At 45.1% G+C, this 25,818-nt stretch overlaps 1 protein-coding gene across 1 annotated transcript in view; it reads left to right on the plus strand.

Moving 5' to 3' along the window:
- The window catches only part of UBR1 (ubiquitin protein ligase E3 component n-recognin 1), a 233,593-nt gene that overhangs the window by 35,485 nt on the left and 172,290 nt on the right, over positions 1–25,818 (plus strand). Inside the window, exons 2-4 of the mRNA XM_069730874.1 lie at positions 2–258; positions 14,663–14,741; positions 14,828–14,929. Coding sequence (XP_069586975.1) covers positions 2–258; positions 14,663–14,741; positions 14,828–14,929 — 438 coding nt within the window. The remainder of the gene's footprint in view (position 1; positions 259–14,662; positions 14,742–14,827; positions 14,930–25,818) is intronic.

Consider the following 25,818-nt stretch of genomic DNA (forward strand, 5'->3'; position numbering starts at 1 on the left):
GTTCATGGACACTCCAGTGGACTTTCCCTCAAACTTTTACCATTTTTTGGCAAAATACGTCCCTGCTTTGTACACAAATGGCTTCCAGTCTCAAGCACATGAACTGGAGCAGTTATATCAAGACTCTATCCTAACGCCCATAGAATGGTATCTGTTTGGAGAGGACCCCAATACCTTCATGGAAAAATTACGTGAAAGTGAAGTTCCTCCAATATGCGGCAAGGTGTTTCGGAGCGGAGAAGCCACTTACTCGTGCAGGTAGGGTTCAATCGATGGCTTATCGGCTATGGACTATATCAGGACCTGCTCAAAGGACACATCAGACCCCCTTCCCAGCAATTGCTATAACAGGGGTGTTAAATTTGTCTATGGTTGAAAAAATGGTATCATGTAATTGTAGCTTTCTCCTTCGCCTCATTGGAGGACACAGACCGTGGGTGTATGCTGCTGCCACTAGGAGGCTGACACTAAGTGATACAAAGAAAGTTAGCTCCTCCCCTGCAGTATACACCCTCCTGCTGGCTCTGAGAACCAGTTCATGCTTAGTGTCCGTACTCTGTAGGAGGCACAAAGCTGGGTCTAATATTCAGACCCAAAACTCTTAATTATTTTTTTTTTTTTTTTTACATTTATGATTTCATTTTTTCCACAGACGAAGGGGCGACGGATCCTTTCAAGGCTCTCATCTCCCCGAACCATCATCAGGCGAGCACGGAGAGCGTCGCCTCCCCGTATCCTCTCCTGCGATGTTGGATGCCATGCCTGGGCTGATTCTTAGGGGCGACGGGTCCCTTCAAGGGCACCAATCTCTCTGCACCCTGAACAGACGAGCACATGGAGCGTCTTCTCCATGTACCCTCTTCTGCAGCCAGGCCTAGTGCCGGACAACTGGCCCTGTCCACCCGGGGGCTGAACTCAGTGCATGCACAGAGGCCCCTCTCTATGGCGTCCGAGCAGCCTCCACTGTCCCACCACTGTGAAAGCGGATGGCACAAGGAGACGGACGGTTCCTCTCCACCTCCCTAACAAAGGGATGATGGATTGAGGTTTATCCCTCTATCCCTGCACCTGCAGCAGGACAGTAGAGTGCTCCCTTTCCTCAGTGCTGAAACCCAGTCATCATGGCGGCTCCATGCCGGGACGCGCACCGATGGTGAGTGGTTCCACTCAGCGATGGGCTTCTGCAGTGGGCTATTCACATGCTGACAGGCATCCTCCGCTTCCCTGTGGCCCACCTCCCTCAGGTAACGCTCCGGCCGGCTGCAAAAATTTAGCCCCCAGCTTCGGCCGATGTGTAGGCCGCATCCCAGAAGCCGCTCCCTCACTAAGGAGCGCTAAGGCGGCTCCGCCCACCTTTTCTGGCGCTTCTTCCCTGGCACGGGAGCGCTCGCTTCCCTCAGCAATGCTAGTATTGCTCCCGCCGGCTGAAGGAATTTAGGCCCCGGCTTGGGCCTATTCATGGAGGTCACGAGGCTCCGCCCACACCTTGATCCAGCCTGCCAGCACACACAGGGGCGATGGTTTTGTATTAAAGGGGCACAGCGACTCTGCATCCGGGTAAGGAAGTACTGCTTTCTTCACCTGCATCTTCCCCCTGTACTTAACATGACCAGTATTACCCGGTCTTAAAGGCACATGACCAGTACTACCCGGTCTTAATGGCGCATGACCAGTATTACCCGGTCATTACCCAACATATGGGGTATCGGCGTACTCAGGACAAATTGGACAATAACTTCTGGGGTCCAATTTCTCTTGTTACCCTTGGGAAAATAAAAATTTGGGGGGCTAAAAAACATTTTTGTGGGACAAAAATTTTTTTTTTTTTTCCCCCATTTTGTATTTTCCCAAGGGTAAGAGAAGATATTGGACCCCCAAAAGTTGTTGTGCAATTTGTCCTGAGTACGCTGATACCCCATATGTGGGGGTAAACCACTGTTTGGGCGCATGGCAGAGGTCGGAAGGGAAGGAGCGCCGTTTGACTTTTTCAATGCAAAATTGACTGGAATTGAGATGGGACAACATGTTGCGTTTGGAGAGCCCCTGATGTGCCTAAACATTGAAACCGCCAATTCTACCTGAAACCCTAACCCAAATACACCCCTAACCCTAATCCCAAACACACCCCTAATCCCAACCATAACCCTAACCACAACCCTGACACAACCCTAACCCTAATCCCAACTGTAAATGTAATCCTAACCCTAGCCCCAACCCTAATGGGAAAATGGAAATACCGTATATACTCGAGTATAAGCCGAGATTTTCAGCCCAAATTTTTGGGCTGAAAGTGCCCCTCTCTGCTTATACTCGAGTCAAGGTGGGTGGCAGGGTCGGCGGGTGAGGGTGCTGAGGCATACTTACCTAGTCCCAGCGATCCTGGCGCTCCCCGCCTGTCCCACGGTCTTCGGTGCTGCAGCTTCTTCCCCTCTTCAGCGGTCACGTGGGACCGCTCATTACAGAAATGAATAGGCGGCTCCACCTCCCATAGGGGTGGAGCTGCCTATTCATTTCTCTAATCAGCGCTGCCGGTGACCGCTGATTAGAGAAAGAAGCTGCAGCACCGAAGACCAGCTGTGACAGGCAGAGGGAGCCGGACGTCGGGACCAGGTAAGTATGTAATATTCACCTGTCCGTGTTACAGCCGCCGGGCGCCGCTCCATCTTCCCGGCGTCTGCGCTCTGACTGTTCAGGTCAGAGGGCGCGATGACGCATATACAGGTCCTTCTCAAAAAATTAGCATATAGTGTTAAATTTAATTATTTACCATAATGTAATGATTACAATTAAACTTTCATATATTATAGATTCATTATCCACCAACTGAAATTTGTCAGGTCTTTTATTGTTTTAATACTGATGATTTTGGCATACAACTCCTGATAACCCAAAAAACCTGTCTCAATAAATTAGCATATCAAGAAAAGGTTCTCTAAACGACCTATTACCCTAATCTTCTGAATCAACTAATTAACTCTAAACACATGCAAAAGATACCTGAGGCTTTTATAAACTCCCTGCCTGGTTCATTACTCAAAACCCCCATCATAGGTAAGACTAGCGACCTGACAGATGTCAAGAAGGCCATCATTGACACCCTCAAGCAAGAGGGTAAGACCCAGAAAGAAATTTCTCAACAAATAGGCTGTTCCCAGAGTGCTGTATCAAGGCACCTCAATGGTAAGTCTGTTGGAAGGAAACAATGTGGCAGAAAACGCTGTACAACGAGAAGAGGAGACCGGACCCTGAGGAAGATTGTGGAGAAGGACCGATTCCAGACCTTGGGGAACCTGAGGAAGCAGTGGACTGAGTCTGGTGTGGAAACATCCAGAGCCACCGTGCACAGGCGTGTGCAGGAAATGGGCTACAGGTGCCGCATTCCCCAGGTAAAGCCACTTTTGAACCATAAACAGCGGCAGAGGCGCCTGACCTGGGCTACAGAGAAGCAGCACTGGACTGTTGCTAAGTGGTCCCAAGTACTTTTTTCTGATGAAAGCAAATTTTGCATGTCATTTGGAAATCAAGGTGCCAGAGTCTGGAGGAAGACTGGGGAGAAGGAAATGCCAAAATGCCTGAAGTCCAGTGTCAAGTACCCACAGTCAGTGATGGTGTGGGGTGCCATGTCAGCTGCTGGTGTTGGTTCACTGTGTTTAATCAAGGGCAGGGTCAATGCAGCTAGCTATCAGGAGATTTTGGAGCACTTCATGCTTCCATCGGCTGAAATGCTTTATGGAGATGAAGATTTCATTTTTCAGCACGACCTGGCACCTGCTCACAGTGCCAAAACCACTGGTAAATGGTTTACTGACCATGGTATTACTGTGCTCAATTGGCCTGCCAACTCTCCTGACCTGAACCCCATAGAGAATCTGTGGGATATTGTGAAGAGAAAGTTGAGAGACGCAAGACCCAACACTCTGGATGAGCTTAAGGCCGCTATTGAAGCATCCTGGGCCTCCATAACATCTCAGCAGTGTCACAGGCTGATTGCCTCCATGCCACGCCGCATTGAAGCAGTCATTTCTGCCAAAGGATTCCCGACCAAGTATTGAGTGCATAACTGAACATTATTATTTGTTGGTTTTTTTGTTTGTTATTAAAAAACACTTTTATTTGATTGGATGGGTGAAATATGCTAATTTATTGAGACAGGTTTTTTGGGTTATCAGGAGTTGTATGCCAAAATCATCAGTATTAAAACAATAAAAGACCTGACAAATTTCAGTTGGTGGATAATGAATCTATAATATATGAAAGTTTAATTGTAATCATTACATTATGGTAAATAATGAAATTTAACACTATATGCTAATTTTTTGAGAAGGACCTGTAGTGTGCGCGGCGCCCTCTGCCTGATCAGTCAGAGCAGAGAGACGCCGGGACCGGACGCTGGGAGCTGCAAGCAAGAGAGGTGAGTATGGCTTTTTTTTTTTTTTTTTTTACTGCAGCGGCAATGGCAGAGCTTTCTATGGGGAATTATGAACGGTGCAGAGCACTGAGGCACAGCTATAGGGAACTATGAACGGAGCAGAGCACTATATGGGGCACAGCTATAGGGAACTATGAACGGTGCAGAGCACTATATGGGGCACAGCTATAGGGAACTATGAACGGTGCAGAGCACTGTATGGGTCACAGCTATAGGGAAATAATGAATGGTGCAGAGCACTATATGGGGCACAGCTATAGGGAACAATGAACGGTGCAGAGCACTGTATGGGGCACAGCTATGGGACAATCATGAACGGTGCAGAGCACTATATGGGGCACAGCTATGGGGCAATAATGAACATGCAGAGCACTATATGGCACAGCTATGGGGCAAGAATGATCTATTTTTATTTTTTGAAATTCACCGGTAAATGCTGCATTTCCACCCTAGGCTTATACTCGAGTCAATAAGTTTTCCCAGTTTTTTTGTGGCAAAATTAGGGGGGTCTGCTTATACTCGGGTCGGCTTATACTCGAGTATATACGGTACATTTTTTTAAAATTTTTCCCTAACTAAGGGAGTGATGGGGGGCTTGATTAACTATTTATAGTGGGTTTTCTAGCGAATTTTTATGATTGGCAGCCGTCACACACTAAAAGACACTTTTTATTGCAAAAAATATTTTTTGCGTTACCACATTTTGAGAGCTATAATTTTTCCATATTTTGGTCCACAGAATCATGTGAGGTCTTGTTTTTTGCGGGACGAGTTGACGTTTTTATTGGTAACATTTTCGGGCACGTGACATTTTTTTTATCGCTTTTTATTCTGATTTTTGTGAGGCAGAATGACCAAAAACCAGCTATTCATGAATTTCTTTTGGGGGAGGCGTTTATACAGTTCCGCGTTTGGTAAAATGGATTAAGCAGTTTTATTCTTCGAGTTAGTACGATTACAGCTATACCTTATTTATATCATATCTTTTTTTTTTTTTTTATGTTTTGGCTCTTTTATACGATAAAAACTATTTTATATAAAAAATATTTTTTGCATCGTTTTATTCTGAGGACTCTAACGTTTTTATTTTTTTTTCTCTGCTGTATGGTGGCTCGTTTATTGCGGGACACGATGACATTTTCAGCGGTACCATGGTTATTTATATCCGTCTTTTTGATCGTGTGTTATTCCACTATTTGTTTGGCGGTATGATAAAGCGTTTTTTGCCTCGTTTTTTATTATTTTTTATGGTGTTCACTGAAGGGGTTAACTAATGGGGCAGTTTTATAGGTCGGGTCGTTACGGACGCAGCTATACTAAATATGTGTACTTTTATTTTGTTTTGTTTTTTTATTTAGATAAAAAAATTGTTCCCATAAATACATTTTTTTTTTTTTTTTTAACCCCTTTCTGCCATTAGACTTACTATTCCGTCCATGTGGGGTGGGCTTTAATTCCCACGGACGGAATTGTACGTCATAGGCGATCGGCCGCGCTCACGGGGGGAGCGCGGCCGTGTGTCAGCTGCTTATCGCAGCTGACATCCGGCACTATGTGCCAGGAGCGGTCACGGACCGCCCCCGGCACATTAACCCCCGGCACACCGCGCTCAAACATGATCGCGATGTGCCGGCGGTGCAGGGAAGCATCTCGCAGGGAGGGGGCTCCCTGCGGGATTCCCTGAGACCCCCGCAGCAACGCGATGTGATCGCGTTGCTCCGGGGGTCTCCTACCTCCCTCCCTGCAGAAAGTCCCGGATCCAAGATGGCCGCGGATCCGGGTCCTGCAGGGAGGGAGGTGGCTTACCAAGTGCCTGCTCAGAGCAGGCACTTGGTAACGCTGCACTGCTCTCAGACAGATCGGTGATCTGTCAGAGTGCTGTGCAAACTGGCAGATCACCGATCTGTATTGTCCCCCCCTGGGACAAAGTAAAAAAGTTAAAACATTTTTTTACAAGTGTGTATAAAAAAAAAAAAAAAAAAAAAAATATTATTCCCATAAATACATTTCTTTATCTAAATAAAAAAAACAAACAATAAAAGTACACATATTTAGTATCGCCGCGTCCGTAACGACCCGACCTATAAAACTGTCCCACTAGTTAACCCCTTCAGTAAACACCGTAAGAAAAAAAAGAGACAAAAAACAATGCTTTATCATACCGCCGAACAAAAAGTGGAATAACACTAAACAATAAAGACAGATATAAGTAACCATGGTACCGCTGAAAGCGTCATCTTGTCCCGCAAAAAACGAGCTGCCACACAGTATCATCAGCAAAAAAATAAAAAAGTTATAGTCCTCAGAATAAAGCGATGCAAAAATAATTATTTTTTTCTATAAAATAGTTTTTATCGTATAAAAGCGCCAAAACATTAAAAAAATGATATAAATGAGGTGTCGCTGTAATCGTACTGACCCGAAGAATAAAACTGCTTTATCAATTTTACCAAACGCGGAACGGGGTAAACGCCTCCCCCAAAAGAAATTCATGAATAGCTGGTTTTTGGTAATTCTGCCTCACAAAAAACGGAATAAAAAGCGATCAAAAAATGTCACGTGCCCGAAAATGTTACCAATAAAATCGTCAACTCGTCCCGCAAAAAACAAGACCTCACGTGATTCTGTGGACCAAAATATGGAAAAATTATAGCTCTCAAAATGTGGTAACGCAAAAAATTATTTTTTGCAATAAAAAGCGTCTTTCAGTGTGTGACGGCTGCCAATCACAAAAATCCGCTAAAAAACCCGCTATAAAAGTAAATCAAACCCCCCCCCTTCATCACCCGCTTAGTTAGGGAAAAATAAAAAAAAATTAAAAAAATGTATTTATTTCCATTTTCCCGCTAGGGCTAGGGTTAAGGCTACAGTTAGGGTTAAGGCTACAGTTAGGACTGGGGCTAAAGTTAGGGTTAGGGTTTGGATTACATTTGCGGTTGGGATTAGGGTTAGGGGTGTGTCAGGGTTAGAGGTGTGGTTAGGGTTACCGTTGGAATTAGGGTTAGGGGTGTGTTTGGATTAGGGTTTCAGTTATAATTTGGGGGTTTCCACTGTTTAGACACATCAGGGGCTCTCCAAACGCGACATGGCGTCCGATCTCAATTCCAGCCAATTCTGCGTTGAAAAAGTAAAACAGTGCTCCTTCCCTTCCGAGCTCTCCCGTGTGTCCAAACAGGAGTTTACCCCAACATATGGGGTATCAGCGCAGTCAGGACAAATTGCACAACAACTTTTGGGGTCCAATTTCTCCTGTTACCCTTGGGAAAATACAAAACTGGGGACTAAAAAATAATTTTAGTGGGACAAAATTTTTGTTTTATTTTTACGGCTCTGCATTATAAACTTCTGTGAAGCACTTGGTGGGTCAAAGTGCTCACCACACCTCTAGATAAGTTCCTTAGGGGGTCTACTTTCCAAAATGGTGTCACTTGTGGGGGGTTTCAATGTTTAGGCACATCAGTGGCTCTTCAAACGCAACATGGCGTCCCATCTCAATTCCAGTCAATTTTGCATTGAAAGGTCAAACGGCGCTCCTTCCCTTCCGAGCTCTCCCATGCGCCCAAACAGTGGTTTACGCCCACATATGGGGTATCTGCGTACTCAGGACAAATTGTGCAACAACTTTTTGGTTCCAATTTCTTCTCTTGCCATTGGGAAAATAAAAAATTGGGGGCGAAAAGATAATTTTTGTGAAAAAAAATGATTTTTTATTTTTACGGTTCTGCATTACAAACTTCTGTGAAGCACTTGGTGGGTCAAAGTGCTCACCACACCTCTAAGTTCCTTAGGGGGTCTACTTTCCAAAATGGTGTCACTTGTGGGGGGTTTCAATGTTTAGGCACATCAGGGGCTCTCCAAACGCAACATGGCGTCCCATCTCAATTCTAGTCAATTTTGCATTAAAAAGTCAAATGGCGCTCCTTCGCTTCCAAGATCTGTCATGCGCCCAAACAGTGGTTTACCTCCACTTATGGGGTATTGGCGTACTCAGGACAAATTGTACAACAAGGTTTGGGGTCCATTTTATCCTGTTACCCTTGGTAAAATAAAACAAATTGGAGCTGAAGTAAATTTTTTGTGAAAAAAAAGTTAAATGTTAATTTTTATTTAAACATTCCAAAAATTCCTGTGAAACACCTGAAGGGTTAATAAACTTCCTGAATGTGGTTTTGAGAACCTTGAGGGGTGCAGTTTTTAGAATGGTGTCACACTTGGGTATTTTCTATCATATAGACCCCTCAAAATGACTTCAAATGAGATGTGGTCCCTAAAATAAAATGGTGTTGTAAAAATGAGAAATTGCTGGTCAACTTTTAACCCTTATAACTCCCTAACAAAAAAAAATTTTGGTTCCAAAATTGTGCTGATGTAAAGTAGACATGTGGGAAATGTTACTTATTAAGTATTTTGTGTGAAATATCTCTGTGATTTAATTGCATAAAAATTCAAAGTTGGAAAATTGCGAAATTTTCAAAATTTTCGCCATATTTCCGTTTTTTCACAAATAAACGCAGGTAATATCAAAGAAATTTTACCACTATCATGAAGTACAATATGTCACGAGAAAACAATGTCAGAATCACTGGGATCCGTTGAAGCGTTCCAGAGTTATAACCTCATAAAGGGACAGTGGTCAGAATTGTAAAAATTGGCCCGGTCCATAACATGCAAACCACCCTTGGGGGTAAAGGGGTTAATAGGATTTAATTTTTTTTTTTTTAACACTAACATTGCCCCGGGGGGTGGGCATCATGTTCCAGTAAGATCGCTGATCTGACACTTTGCTGTGCACTGTGTCAGATCAGCGATCTGACGTGCACTGCAGAGAGGCTTCCCGGCACCTGCTCTGAGCAGGCGCTGGTAAGCCACCTCCCCTGCAGGACCCAGATGCAGCCCTGCGGCCATTTTGGATCCGGGGCCTGCAGGGAGGAGATGCTCGGTACAACGTGAGCACATCGTGTTGTAGCGAGGGTCTCAGGGAAGCCCGCAAGGGAGTCCCCTCCCTGCGCGATGCTTCCCTATGCCCCCGGAACACTGCGATCTTTGATCGCAGTTTTTCGGGGGTTAAAGTGCCAGGAGCGGTCCGTGACCGCTCCTGGCACATAGTGCCGGATGTCAGCTGCGATAGTCAGCTGACACCCGGCCACTATAGGCCGCGCTCCCCCCGTGAGCGCGGCCGATCACTGACATACTATCCCGTCGGTGGGCATACGGGCCAACCCCACCTCGACGGGATAGTACGTCTAATGTCAGAAAGAGGTTAAAGGCACAGGACCAGTATTACCCGGTCTTAAGGGCACATGACCAGTCCGAAGCCGGTCACCCTAAATGAGCTCAGGAGCCCTCCGCCACCAATCCCAGTTTACCCCAGAGTACCTAGTTCCCTGAGTGGGTTTTGTCACTGCCGCAACCCATGGATTCTCTGACAAGAGATTGAATCCCTCTGTGAACCCTCTGTGGGTCAGAGTGCTCGCAGGACCAGTATAGATGGTCTCTTTCCTTCAGGCTAGCAGTGGCCGCAAGTATTCTAGAAACCTACAGGCGTCTAGAAATGTACACTCGCCTAGAAAACGGAAGTTTCATTTCCTGATCCCTCCCTCACCAATGATTTGCTGAAACAAGTCTCTGAATATGGATCGGATATTGCCTTGGTTCTGGACTCTCCAGAACTTCAGAAAAGGATGGATTCGCCTATTTATATCATTAACCAATCTCTGTAGATTGACGAGGACTTCAATTCTACTCTAGATCATGCAGTGTCCCTCAAAAGGAGATTAAACTCCCTTGCAGAGCATCTGCCATTCACCCTCACAGGGAGCGTCCAGATAAGCGATCCACTGGACAGAAACCTCTGCAAGTGCGGTATCCTTTTTCAGCCAATATGCAAACACGCGGGGTGTTCCCTCCACGTATTCCCACCTAAGACATGAGATGCCATGCTTGGTCTGATTCTTAAGGGCGACTGTTCCTTTTAAAGGACATCAATCTCCCCAAACCATCAATAGACGAGCACATGGAGTGTCGCCTCCATGTATCCACTTCTACAGCCAGGCCTAATGCTGGACAACCAGCCCTGTCCACCCCGGGACCTTAACTCTGTGGATGTACAGAGGCTCATTTTTTTTGGCGTCCGAACACGCCCTCTGCATCTCCACTATTTAGCAGATGATGCAAGAAGGTGGACAATCCCTTTCCACTTCCCTGTAAAGAGGATGGTGGATCAAGGGTTCATCATTTTAACTCCACAGTCAAAAGAAAGCGGCGATAGTAAGAGACAGTTTTTCCTCCTGCATGCATGCAGCCACGCAATCTGCCACTTGGCATATTAACCGGGTAGAATCTCCAGTGGTATCCCTACCCGATGGATCATCAATTTAAAAATACAACCGACTGTCAGATAGCAAATCTAGTTTGTTCCGTCTTGCGGCCTCCAGTTCAGCGCTCTACCCTCCCTTAGCCGCCGCATGTGTTGCTAGAGCAATGGTCTCTTGGTCAGAGACCTTAACTATTTTGATTTCCTATAGACCCAACCAGCAATGGGTCAGTTGGACAGGACGGTCTAGATCTAAGGGATCTTGGTTCCAAAATGGGGGCCGAAAAGTAAGACCGACCCTGAACCTCAAACTTCTACCAAGCTTGACAAAGTCACCCTTCTTCGGATGGAGTTCCCCTGCTCAGCCATTACTTCAACGGAAAAAGGGGGAGTTTCTGGCATCCACCGACATTCGGGATGCTTACCTTCACATTCCTATGTTTTTCCCTCTTCAAAATTCCTTTGCTTTCCCTTTCGCAAACAGCATTTTCAAATCACGACCTTGTCCTTCGGCCTTGCTACCGCACCCAGAGTGTACGCAAGGGTTATGGGGCTGTCATGTTCCTCTTACACCCTAGAGGCATGTTCGTCCTGCCCTATCTGGTCGACTTTCTAACCGCTCCTTCAGCCCGTCACTGAGTCGTCTATATCTCTTGCGATACCCTCTCTCTCCTGGGCTGGCAGCTAAACTTAGACGAAGACAAGTTTTTTCCTCATTTCCAGCGCAGCAGATATCCTTTTTGAGGATGATCCTGGAATCTTCCAGAAGTTTGATGATTCTCCCTTGAGACAAGGCTGTGGCCCTTCAACAGGGAGCTTGCGCACTTGTTCACTCATCCCTTCATTCCATTCGATTCGAGTGTTCTGAGGAAAATTAGTGACGACAATAGAAGTGGTTTCCTTCGCTACTCTCGTTTTCTGCAGGTCAGTCAGGCTTTCAGAGGGTAGTCTCTGAGCTCCTTCCTCATCCAGGGAAGACCCTTTCTCCCGGTTATTAGTGACTACCAATGCCAGTCCTCTCCTCCTGATCATTGTTCTTGGGATCCGAATGGTACAGCTAGTTCTACAGCAGATCCACTGCCTTCTGGTGGGTCACCCCATCCGATTCAATCGGACAATCCCATTTCTGTGCCATACGTCAGTCATCTAGCTGGTGCACACGGTCAGGCGTCATGGCCGAGGTACCTCACATTCTCTGTTGGGCCACGATCTATCATTTGGTGATCTCGGCACTACACATCTCAGGTTTAGAACTCTGGGACGCCATCAGGGTCCTGCCTCATGTGAGTGGGAACTTCACCCGGAAGTCTTCCATCAGATCCGTCTTCTCTGGAGCACTCCAGATGTAGGTCGGATGGCATCCAGACTGAACGCCAATGTACGTTCATGGTTCGGCCTCCAGGTCTAAAAGCCATCGTAGTGCATGCTCTGGTTCTTCCATTGTACCAATTTCCTTCACCCCTCTTCCACTACTTCCGAGATCTTTTCGGAAGCAGGAAGGGCCCCAGTGATCCTGGGAGATCCGCACTGACCATGTCAGGTTTTTTCTCGCTTACTGAACTAGTATTTTTCTGTCTTACTGCAACAAAACTGCAAATATAGACTTCCTTGCAGGGAGTCTTCACATGTGGGTCTTCCCTATCGCATACCATTAGATCTTTGGGACCTTAATGATCCTGGGAGTCTTACAGTAGACTTCTTTTGATCTGGACAGACTTTACTATCAGGGAACATCGCCCTTTTTTTTTTTTTTTCCACTGCAATCTCCTCATTCTGACGAGTCTTCGGAGCTAGCCGGTCTGTTCTTTCAGACCTTTTTCCCTTATTACCATCAAGGCAAGGTTGTCTACGGGCAATCCCCATTCCTTGTTACCAAGGTGGTATTGTATTCCCACAGTTATGAGGGCATTGTTCTTCCCTCATCTCTTTCGGCACCAGTCCACTTAATAGAATGAGTTCCCCATATTCTGGACGTGGTGAGTGCTCTGAGTAGGTTCGTCTCGAGGACGGCGTCCTTCCGAAGGTTGGACATTTTATTTGAGCTACCTCACTGTAGGAGGACTGCTTCATGACGGTTACAGGAAGGATTTAGCCGTTTCATCGGCCATGTTAGCTTAGTGGGTTTGTTACACCATCCAGGAATCCTTCCGTGTTAGGCTGACATATATCTCCCTGTCTATTGAGGTTTCTTGGATTCTAGGCACCAGGCGTCGGCACAGCACGACTGCAAGCTTGCGAGTTCGTCCAGTCCGCATGTATTCTTGAAGCACTATAATTCCCACACTTCCACAGATGCGAGTCTGGGCAGGCGGACTCTGCAGGCCGCGGTGTCGCACTTGTAAGTAGCGGTTACACAGGGACTGATCTGATGTTGCCCCCACCCAGGGACTGCTTTGGGACGTCCCACGGTCTGTGTCCCCCAATGAGGCGTAGGAGAAATAGGGATTTTTGTGTACTCACCGTAAAATCCTTTTCTTCGAGCCAGTCATTGGGGGACACAGCTCCCACCCTATTAGCTTGTGCTTGTTTTATAATTTGACATGTGTGTATATATACTGCTTTTTCACCGAACTGTTTAGCTGAGAGCCAGCAGGAGGGTGTATACTGCAGGGAAGGAGCTAACTTTCTTTGTATCTCTTAGTGTCAGCCTCCTAGTGGCAGCAGCATACACGGTCTGTGTCCCCCAATGATTAGCTCGGAGAAAAGGATTTTACGGTGAGTACACAAAAATCCCAATATTAGGGTTGTTTGTATTTTTTGTGTTATGGATTGGGATAAAGCAACTTTAAAAGCATTACTTGCCTGTTGAATCCCTCACCATTCCACTGCTGTTGGTCTAATGATCCCCCTCCTTTGTTCTGCGCTTGTCTGTATTGGCCAGCAAACTCGCCTGACCTTAACCCCATACAGAATCTATTGGATATTGCCAAGATGAAGAGGAGAGACACCAGACCCAACAATGCAGACGAGCTGAAGGCTGCTATTAAAGCAACCTGGGCTTCCATAACACCTCAGCAGTGCCACAAGCTAATCGCTTCCATGCCACGCTGCACTGATGCAGTAATTGATGCAAAAGGAGCCCTGACCAAGTATTGAGTGCATTTACTGAATATACATTTCAGTAGACCAACATTTTGGATTTTAAAATCATTTTTAAAGCTGGTGTTATAAAGTATTCTAATTTACTGAGATAATGACTTTTGGGTTTTCATTGGCTGTAAGCCATAATCATCAACATTAATAGAAATAAACACTTGAAATAGATCACTGTTTGTAATGACTCTTATCTAATATGAGATTCACTTTTTGTATGGAACTGGAATAAATTAACTTTTTAATGATATTCTAATTTTGTGAGATTCACCTGTACACATATCCTGACAAACTAATCTGGGTAGGATTTGTTTTACCACTCCTAGGTCACCCATGTTTATGGCTACTTCAAGGCATGTTTTTTTTTGCCTGCCACACCAAACCCAATCATTTATCTTCTGGTCATAGGACAATAAATTGTGTTATTCATACAATAGTATAGCTCCAAAGTGATCATGGAGTAGTGGCTGTAGAGTTGAGTTTGATATGGTTATTGGCTTGGTAAGTTTAGGTTCAGAAGCCCAAGGGGGCATTACCTCTTACTTATGATTGTTCAATGTTTTGGAGGGGGGGAAAAACACACTTCTAGAATGTCAGAAAGTTGTCATTTTTTTTTTTTTTTTCATCCTGGCTATTCAGTACCTTGTTCTAGTTGTATAACCTGGTTTACATATGGCATGGATTTTGGGTATCGGCAGACCTCATATATGTATTAATATGTTGTAAAATTACTTGGATACATCCCAAAATATATTTTTTTTCTTGCTACGAATATATTTTAACGGAATATAAAAAGTATTATTTATTTTTTAATATCATTATTTTAGAGACTGTGCTATTGATCCAACCTGTGTTCTTTGCATGGACTGCTTTCAGAATAGCATTCACAGAAATCACCGTTACAAGGTATGTCACTGCAATGTAGTATTCTATACAGTTCTGTTAATAAACAGAATTCGGCAGTCATTAAGTAATAATGTATCACCTTACAGATGCACTCTTCAATGGGAGGGGGTTTCTGCGATTGTGGAGACACAGAAGCTTGGAAGTCTGGGCCATACTGCAAAATTCATGAGCCGAGTGCATTGGATCAGGTATGATGCTCTCAATAAAAATATATATATATATATAAAATGTTGGGTCAGTCCATTATAAAATAATTATGTAACCAATGCAGTAAATGTCAAAGATCAAAAAAAAAAAAAAAAGTGATTCTGGAGTTTAGCTTTTTTTAATAGTCGTCCCAACGCCCTACCCAAAACAATGTGATAAATGATGACCAAAATGTCATATATGCTCAAAAATTTTAAAAGTCAAAATAAAGGTACGGGTCCCAGGAAGTGTATAGAAATGGAGAAACACAAGGGTTATTCTGCTCTGCCATGGAGGAAAACAAAAATGAAGGATGCAAATCCAATTTTCGGTAGTTTTATTCATCAATGCGTTTCAAACTATATAACTTCAGAACAAACTATGGTGATTATAGTCTGTTTAGGCAGATATAAATGGACAAAGCATTTAAAAAAACAAAACAAAAAAAAACAAAAACATGACCATGTTGTGACATGTCACCCGGGGTCAGGAATTGCATGTCACGGGTTTGCTTGAAAAAACATGTTACCGTATATAAAAAATCTTAGTGACAAGACGTGAATAATATTGTTTTAACCCCTTAATCCCATATGACGTACTATCCCGTCCAGGTGACCTGGGACTTAATTCCCATGGACGGGATAGTACGTCATATGCGATCGGCCGCGCTCACGGGGGGAGCGCGGCCGATCGCGGCCGGGTGTCAGCTGCCTATCGCAGCTGACATCCGGCACTATGTGCCAGGAGCGGTCACGGACCGCTCCCGGCACATTAACCCCCGGCACACCGCGATCAAAGATGATCGCGGTGTGCCGGCGGTGCAGGGAAGCATCGCGCAGGGAGGGGGCTCCCTGCGGGCTTCCCTGAGACGATCGGTACACGGTGATGTGCTCACCGTGTACCGAGCGTCTTCTCCCTGCAGTCCCCGGATCCAAAATGGCCGCCGGGCTGCATCCGGGTCCTGCAGGGAGCACTTCCGGGTCAGGATCAGGCTGCAGCTGCAGCTCTAATCCTGCCCGGCTGTATGTCAGATCACCGATCTGATAGAGTGCTGTGCACACTGTCAGATCGGTGATCTGTGATGTCCCCCCCTGGGACAAAGTGAAAAAGTAAAAAAAAAAATTTCCACACTTGTAAAAAAAAAAAAATAAAAAAAAAATTCCTAAATAAAGCAGAAAAAAAAAAATATTATTCCCATAAATACATTTCTTTACATAAAAAAAAAAACAAAAAAACAATAAAAGTACACATATTTAGTATCGCCGCGTCCGTAACGACCCGACCTATAAAACTGGCCCACTAGTTAACCCCTTCAGTGAACACCGTAAGAAAAAAAAAAAAAAAACGAGCCAAAAAACAACGCTTTATTATCATAACGCTGAACAAAGAGTGGAATAACACGCGATCAAAAAGACGGATATAAATAACCATGTTACCTCTGAAAACGTCATCTTGTCCCGCAAAAAACGAGCCGCCATATAGCATCATAACCAAAAAAATAAAAAAGTTATAGTCCTCTGAATAAAGCGATGCCAAAATAATTATTTTTTCTATAAAATAGCTTTTATCGTATAAAAGCGCCAAAACATAAAAAAAATGATATAAATGAGGTGTCGCTGTAATCGTACTGACCCGAAGAATAAAACTGCTTCATCAATTTTACCAAACGCGGAACGGTATAAACGCCTCCCCCAAAAGAAATTCATGAATAGCTGGTTTTTGGTCATTCTGCCTCACAAAAAAATCGGAATAAAAAGCGATCAAAAACTGTCACGTGTCCGAAAATGTAACCGATAAAAACGTCAACTCGTCCCGCAAAAAACAAGACCTCACATGACTCTGTGGACCAAAATATGGAAAAATTATAGGTCTCAAAATGTGGAGACGCAAAAACTTTTTTGCTATAAAAAGCGTCTTTTAGTGTGTGACGGCTGCCAATCATAAAAATCCGCTAAAAAACTCGCTATAAAAGTAAATCAAACCCCCCTTCATCACCCCCTTAGTTAGGCTAGGTTCACATTGCGTTAATGGGTTAACGCTAACGGACAGCGTTGCACGGCGAAAATGTCACAATTAACGCCGTGCAACGGGTCCGTTAGCACAACCATTGACAGCAATGTGATTTTCAGGTGTAGCGCATCGCTAGAGCGTGCCATTTTCGGCTCGCGCTAGCAAGGTGCCATTCTTTTGTGGCGCGCCTCAGACGCTGCTTGCAGCGTCCGCGGCGCGCCTGAGGTCCGATCCCCGATCTTCCAGAGCGGGGACGTTAACGCGACCACTAAACACGACACCTAAAAAGACATTGTGTTAGCGCAATCCGCTAGTGCTAAACGGATTTCCCTAACGCAATGTGAACCTAGCCTTAGGGAAAAATAATAAAATTAAAAAAAATGTATTTATTTCCATTTTCCGGTTAGGGTTAGGGTTAGGGTTAGGGCTAGGGTTGGGGCTAGGGTTAGGGTTTGGATTACATTTACGGTTGGGATTAGGGTTGGGATTAGAATTAGGGGTGTGTCTGGGTTAGGTGTGTGGTTAGGGTTACAGTTGGGATTAGGGTTAGTGGTGCGTTTGGATTAGGGTTTCATTTATAATTGGGGGGTTTCCACTGTTTAGACACATCAGGGGCTCTCCAAACGCGACATGGCGTCCGATCTCAATTCCAGCCAATTCTGCATTGAAAAAGTAAAACAGTGCTCCTTCACTTCCGAGCTCTCCCGTGCGCCCAAACAGGGGTTTACCCCAACATATGGGGTATCAGCGTACTCGAGACAAATTGGACAACAACTTTTTGGGTCCAAGTTCTCTTGTTATCCTTGGGAAAATAAAAATTTGGGGGGCTAAAAATCATTTTTGTGGGGAAAAAAAAGGATTTTTATTTTCACGGCTCTGCGTTGTAAACTGTAGTGAAACACTTGGGGGTTCAAAGTTTTCACAACACATCTAGATAAGTTCCATGGGAGGTCTAGTTTCTAATATGGGGTCACTTGTGGGGGGTTTGTACTGTTTGGGTACATCAGGGGCTCTGCAAATGCAACGTGACTCCTGCAGACCAATCCATCTAAGTCTGCATTCCAAATGGCGCTCCTTCCCTTCCGAGCTCTGCCATGCGCCCAAACAGTGGTTCCCCCCCACATATGGGGTATCAGCGTACTCAGGACAAATTGGACAACAACTTTTGGGGTCCAATTTATTATGTTACCCTTGTGAAAATACAAAACTGGGGGCTAAAAAATTTTTGCGAAAAAAAAAAAAAAATTTATTTTAACGGCTCTGCGTTATAAACTGTAGTGAAACACTTGGGGGTTCAAAGCTCTCAAAACACATCTAGATAAGTTCCTTAGAGGGTCTAGTTTCCAAAATGGTGTCACTTGTGGGGGTTTTTAATGTTTAGGCACATCAGGGGCTCTCCAAACCAACATGGCGTCCCATCTTAATTCCAGTCAATTTTGCATTGAAAAGTCAAATGGCGCTCCTTCCCTTCCGAGCTCTGCTATGCACCCAAAAAGTGGTTTACCCCCACATATGGGGTATCGTCGCACTCAGGACAAATTGCACAACAACTTTTGTGGTCTAATTTCTTCTCTTACCCTTGGGAAAATAAAAAATTGGGGGCGAAAAGATCATTTTTGTGAAAAAATAAGATTTTTTATTTTTACGGCTCTGCATTATAAACTTCTGTGAAGCACTTGTTGGGTCAAAGTGCTCACCACACATCTAGATAAGTTCCTTAAGGGGTCTACTTTTCAAAATGGTGTCACTTGTGAGGGGTTCCAATGTTTAGGCACATCAGGGGCTCTCCAAACGCAACATGGCGTCCCATCTCAATTCCAGTCAATTTTGCATTGAAAAGTCAAATGGCGCTCCTTTCCTTCCGAGCTCTGCCATGCGCCCAAACAGTGGTTTACCCCCACATATGGGGTATCGTCGCACTCAGGACAAATTGCACAACAACTTTTGTGGTCTAATTTCTTCTCTTACCCTTGGGAAAATAAAAAATTGGTGGCGAAAAGATTATTTTTGTGAAAAAATATGATTTTTTATTTTTACGGCTCTGCATTATAAACTTCTGTGAAGCAATTGGTGGGTCAAAGTGGTCACCACACATCTAGATAAGTTCCTTAGGGTGTCTACTTTCCAAAATGGTGTCACTTGTGGGGGGTTTCAATGTTTAGGCACATCAGTGGCTCTCCAAACGCAACATGGTGTCCCATCTCAATTCCTGTCAATTTTGCATTTAAAAGTCAAATGGCGCTCCTTCCCTTCCGAGCTCTGCCATGCGCCCAAACAGTGGTTTACCCCCACATATGGGGTATCAGCGTACTCAGTACAGATTGTACAACAATGTTTGGCATCCATTTTATCCTGTTACCCTTGGTAAAATAAAACAAATTGGAGCTGAAATAAATTTTGTGTGAAAAAAAGTTAAATATTCATTTTTATTTAAACATTCCAAAAATTCCTGTGAAACCCCTGAAGGGTTAATAAACTTCTTGAATGTGGTTTTGAGCACCTTGAGGGGTGCAGTTTTTAGAATGGTGTCACACTTGGGTATTTTCTATCATATAGACCCCTCAAAATGACATCAAATGAGATGTGGTCCCTAAAAAAAAATGGTGTTGTAAAAATGAGAAATTGCTGGTCAACTTTGAACCCTTATAACTCCCTAACAAAAAAAAATTTTGGTTCCAAAATTGTGCTGATGTAAAGGAGACATGTGGGAAATGTTACTTATTAAGTATTTTGCGTGACATATCTCTGTGATTTAAGGGCATAAAAATTTAAAGTTGGAAAATTGCGAAATTTTCAAAATTTTCGCCAAATTTCCGTTTTTTTCACAAATAAACGCAAGTTATATCGAATAAATGTTACTACTAAAATGAAGTACAATATGTCACGAGAAAACAATGTCAGAATCGCCAAGATCCGTTGAAGCGTTCCAGAGTTATAACCTCATAAAGGGACAGTGGTCAGAATTGTAAAAATTGGCCCGGTCATTAACGTGCAAACCACCCTCGGGGCTTAAGGGGTTAAATAAACAAATGTAGTGCTAAAAAAGAATAATATGTTGTGGGACTGCCCAAAAAGAGGGATTTTTGGTACTCGCCGTAAAATCTTTCTTGGAGCCTTCATTGGGGGACACAGGTTTCCATGGGTGTATGCTGCTGTCGCTAGGAGGCTGACACTAGGCAAAAAAAGGAAAATGGCTCCTCCTCAGCAGTATACACCCACCGACAGACACAAAGTACCTCAGTTAATGTTAAAGCAGTAGTAGAATCGACCAAAACTTAACACATGTACCATCCCAGCAATCAAAGGCGTTTAGGCCCAAAAACAGTACAAACAATTACGGAGGGTGCTGTGTCCGCCAATGAAGGCTCTAAGAAAGATTTTACGTTGAGTACCAAAAATCTTTCTTTATCACTTCATTGGGGGGACACAGGTAATTATGGGACGTTCAAATGTAGTCCCAAGGGTGGGAACAGAAAGAATGCAAAGAAAGCAGACTTATGTCTGCCGGTGCGTTACCACCGCCTGCAGCACATTCCTACTCACGCCTGCATCAGACGAGGTATAGGTATGAACAGGGGCGGACACAAGCAGCAATGGGCCCCTGTGCAGGAAATACATTTGGGGCCCCCCCTCATGCATGTACACTGTATATAAAATACCTATAATAACATATGTGTATACACAGCAGTATACACACACATACTAGCCCTATATATATACACACACAGCAGTATACACACACATACTAGCCCTATATATACACACACAGCAGTATACACACACATACTAGCCCCATATATACACACACAGCAGTATACACACACATACTAGCCCTATATATACACACACAGCAGTATACATACACATACTAGCCCTATATATACACACACACAGCAGTATACACACACAGCAGTATACACACATATACTAGCCCTATATATACACACACATACTAGCCCTATATATACACACACACACAGCATTATACACACTAGCCCTATATACACACACAACAGTATACACACACTAACCCTATATATATATACACACACACACAGCAGTATACACACTAGCCGTATACACACACAGCAGTATACACACACATACTAGCCCTATATATACACACACAGCAGTATACACACACATACTAGCCCTATATATACACACAGCAGTATACACACACATACTAGCCCTATATATACACACACAGCAGTATACACACACATACTAGCCCTATATATACACACACAGCAGTATACACACACATACTAGCCCTATATATACACACACAGCAGTATACACACACATACTAGCCCCATATATACACACACAGCAGTATACACACACATACTAGCCCTATATATACACACACAGCAGTATACATACACATACTAGCCCTATATATACACACACAGCAGTATACACACACAGCAGTATACACACATATACTAGCCCTATATATACACACACATACTAGCCCTATATATACACACACACAGCATTATACACACTAGCCCTATATACACACACAACAGTATACACACACTAACCCTATATATATACACACACACACAGCAGTATACACACTAGCCGTATACACACACAGCAGTATACACACACATACTAGCCCTATATATACACACACAGCAGTATACACACACATACTAGCCCTATATATACACACAGCAGTATACACACACATACTAGCCCTATATATACACACACAGCAGTATACACACACATACTAGCCCTATATATACACACACAGCAGTATACACACACATACTAGCCCTATATATACACACACAGCAGTATACATACACACTAGCTATATATACACACACACTAGCAATATATATATACACACAGCAGTATACACACACACACACACACACCAGCAATATATACACACACTAGCTATATATACACACACTAGCAATATATATACACACTGCAGTATACACACACACACACACACTAGCTATATATATACACACACACTAGCAATATACATAGACACTGCAGTATACACACACACACACACACACACACACACTAGCTATATATATATACACACACACTAGCAATATACATACACACTGCAGTATACACACACACACACACACACACACACTAGCTATATATATACACACACACTAGCAATATATATACACACTGCAGTATACACACACACACACACACTAGCTATATATATATACACACACACTAGCAATATATATACACACTGCAGTATACACACACACACACACACACACACACACACACACACACACACACACACACACACACACACACACACTAGATAGATCAACATCCATCACATGGAATATGTACAGTACCTACAGAGAGTGCAGTTGCAGGGAGCTGGTCAGGCCCAGAACACAGGAAATGAGCAGGGGAGACATGGAGCCTGTCTAGACTGTCAGCACTCATCCCTGCAGACTCCCGGCGGGCCAGGCCTTCTCCTATCTCCTACCTGGACTAGTAATTCCTCCTCCCCTCCCCCTATTTTCACGTGTATCCACTATCCCAGTCCTGCCGATCACTGGGGCTCTGGGAACTGGGAAGAATGTGTACCTGCACAGCAGCGAGTTGCATCATTCTTCAGTGACTCCCTCAGTCCTCTCTTCCAGCGTCTGCCGCCCCTGCCCCCTCACCACACTTCACCAGTGACAGCCGGACAGCAGCGTAATGTCGGCTAACAGGAGAGGTCAGGCAGGGGGCCCCTTTTGACCGTCATATCACGTGTGCAGTAGAGCGGGCCCCCTGCTTCTCCTGTTATCAGTAATCCTGCCGCCGGCTGTCATTCACCGCCCTGCTTTCTCGGTCCTTCAGGGGCCCCCTCCGGCTCTGGGCCCCGGTGCGGTTGCACAGGTTGAACCGGCGGTATGTCCGCCCATGGGTATGAACCCTGTAAAACCTTTCAAAATTGTGCAAGGATGACCAGGTCGTGGCCTTGCAAATCTGTAAGGCCAAAGCCTGGTGACAAACAGCCCAGGAAGCCCCCAGGGCCCCAGGCGGAGTGAGCCCTCTCTCCCAGAGGAGGCGGATTGTCCTGAACGCGGTATGCCTCCAATATTGCTGAATAAATCCAATGGGCAATAGTGGACTTAAAAACACAGGGAGCCCCTTACGACGACCTTCAGAGATAAGAAATAGGGAATTGGATTGACGATAGGAAGCAGTCCTTGAAAAGTAGGCTCGAATAGCTCTGACCATATCCAGCTTGTGCAGGGACTTCTCCAGGGGATGGACTAGAGAGGGACATAGATAAGAAAGGACAATATATTCATTGATGTGAAATGAAGAGACCACCTTGGGAAGGAAGGAGCAGGTCTGAGAACTACCTTGTCCTGATGCAGAATCAGGAACGGAGAACAGGATAATGCTGCTAACTCAGATACCCTCGTGTTGGACGTAATGGCGACTAAGAAGGCAACTTTCCATGACAGGAGAGAAAACAAAATATTTTGAATGGGCTCAAAGGGAGAGTGCTGGAGGGCGCGAAGGACGAGGTTAAGATCCCATGGGTCTATCGGAGGATAAGAAGGTGCCAGGTGGGAGACACCTTGAAGAAAGGTCTTTACGAATGAGAAGCTAGATTTCATTGGAAAAAAGCGGAAACCTGTCCCTTTAATAGTACTGAGCGATAGACCCAAATCGAGACCCGTTTGTAGAAAACCAGGGATGGAAGGAATGGAAAAGGACATAAAAACAAAATTGTTTTCCTCACACCACCGGAAGGCCTTCCACTATCTGTGGAAGATAATCGAGGATGCTGATTTTCTCGCCCTAATCATGGTCTGAATGACTTGATGGGAAAAACCAGCCTCCCTCAGGACTGCAGCTTCAACGGCTATGCTGTTCAACTCCGAGACTGAGAACTCTGTTGAATGAGGAGGCCTTTTTAGAGAAGATCTGGATGGTTTGGAAGCCTCCAGGGGACGTCTATTAGCATGTTCACCAGCTCCGTGTACTAGGCCCGTCTTGGCCAATCTGGAGCCATCAGGATTAGGCCTGTCCCACACGTCCAGATAATTCCGGTACCGGAGTTGTCCGTGTGCTCACGTGGCACATCAGTGCGGCAGCCGAGTGCCGACTGGGTACCACACGCACCGTGCAGGATACAGCGCTACAGTAAGCGCTGTCCCCTGCTTTGGGTGCTGAATCCAGAATTAATTCCTTCTTCCCAGCTGCGTTCGCTGGAGCGAAGGAATAAAAAAAATCATTTTTTTTTTCTGTTAAAATAAAGTTCCCGGTAATCTCCCCCTTCCCTCCCCCTGTGCGCCCGCCCGCTGGCATTAAAATACTTACCCAGCTCCCCCGATGCTTCCTCTCAGCGTCGCAGCTCTTCCTGTATGAGCGGTCACGTGGTGCCGCTTATTACAGTGATGAATATGCGGCTCCACCCCTATGGGAGGTGGAGCCACATATTCATGACTGTAATGTGCGGCACCACATGACCGCTCATACAGGAAGAGCTGCGACGCTGAGAGGAAGCATCGGGGGAGCTGGGTAAGTATTTTAATGCCAGCGGGCGGGCGCACAGGGTGAGGGGGGGGGGGGGGGGGTGGAGATTACCAGGAACTTTATTTTAACAGAAAAAAAAATGATTTTTCATTCCTTAGCTCCAGCGAACGCTGCTGGAGAGAAGAAATGAATGGGGCTTCAGCACCACAAGCTGGGGGGACAGCGCTTGCTGTAGCGCTGTCTCCTGCACTGCACACGGACAGCATCCGTGTGCGGTACGTGTTTTACACGGACCCATTGACTTTAATGGGTCCGTGTGATCCGTGCGCTCCCACGAACACTGACATGTCTCCGTGTTTTTCAAACGGACACACGGTCCGTGAAAACACGCTGACATGTGCAGAGACACATTGATTTTAATGTGTCTACGTGAGTCAGTGTCTCCGGTACGTGAGGAAACTGACACCTCACATACCGGAGCCACTGACGTGTAAAACCGGCCTTACGGGAATCCCTTCTGCCTTTTATCTGTTTCACATCTCTCTGAATCAAGGGGAGAGGCGGAAAAAGATAAGGCAGTCGGAGTTGAGACCACGGGATTACCAGAGCATTGCAACCGATGGCTAGTGGATCCCGGGACCTTGCTACGACTGAAGAACCTTGTGGTTCATATGAGACGCCATCAGGTCGATGTCCGGGGTGCTCCACCGCTGGCAAATCTGGTTGAAGACAGCGGGGCTGAGACCTCTCTCCCGATGCGAGACCCTGACGGCTCAGAAAATTGGCAGCCCAATTTTCCACCCCTGGAATGTGAACGGCTGATTAGGCAGGGATGTGGTGTTTCTCCCATTGCAGAATTCATGTTACCTCTGTCATAACCTGCTTGCTGCGAGTCCCGCCTTGATGGTTTATGTAGGCCGCGGCGTTGTCCGATTGAATTCGGACTGGCTGGCTTGTGAGGAGTGACTGCCAGTGGAGAAGGGTGAGAAAAATCACCCTGATCTCCAGAAGATTGATGGGGAGAGTGGCTTCCTGATAGTTCCAGTGACCCTGCGCTTTGTGATGAAGGAATACCGCTCCCCAACTCGGCTTCCTGGATTGCTGCTGCTGTTCAGCGCTTCAGCTGCATGTGTTGCGGCTGTGTGACAGGCACAACACATGCGTGGACAGCCCAACAAACATTCTCTCCATGCATGTGTTGATTGTCACACAGCCGCGACACATGTAGCTGCGAAGCCGATCAGCTGGAGCGATCCAGGTATCTGGGTTCCTGCGGCAGCTTGTAAGGCAAGTGCTATAGCTATTCGGATAAGGAGGGAGCCGAAGATATTTCCTCATCTCTAGTCGGCACATGACCACATTTAGGATTATTGCCAGCAGCAGAGAATCC

Source organism: Ranitomeya imitator, chromosome 1 (genome assembly GCF_032444005.1).
Source record: "Ranitomeya imitator isolate aRanImi1 chromosome 1, aRanImi1.pri, whole genome shotgun sequence".
Classification (NCBI taxonomy): domain Eukaryota; kingdom Metazoa; phylum Chordata; class Amphibia; order Anura; family Dendrobatidae; genus Ranitomeya; species Ranitomeya imitator.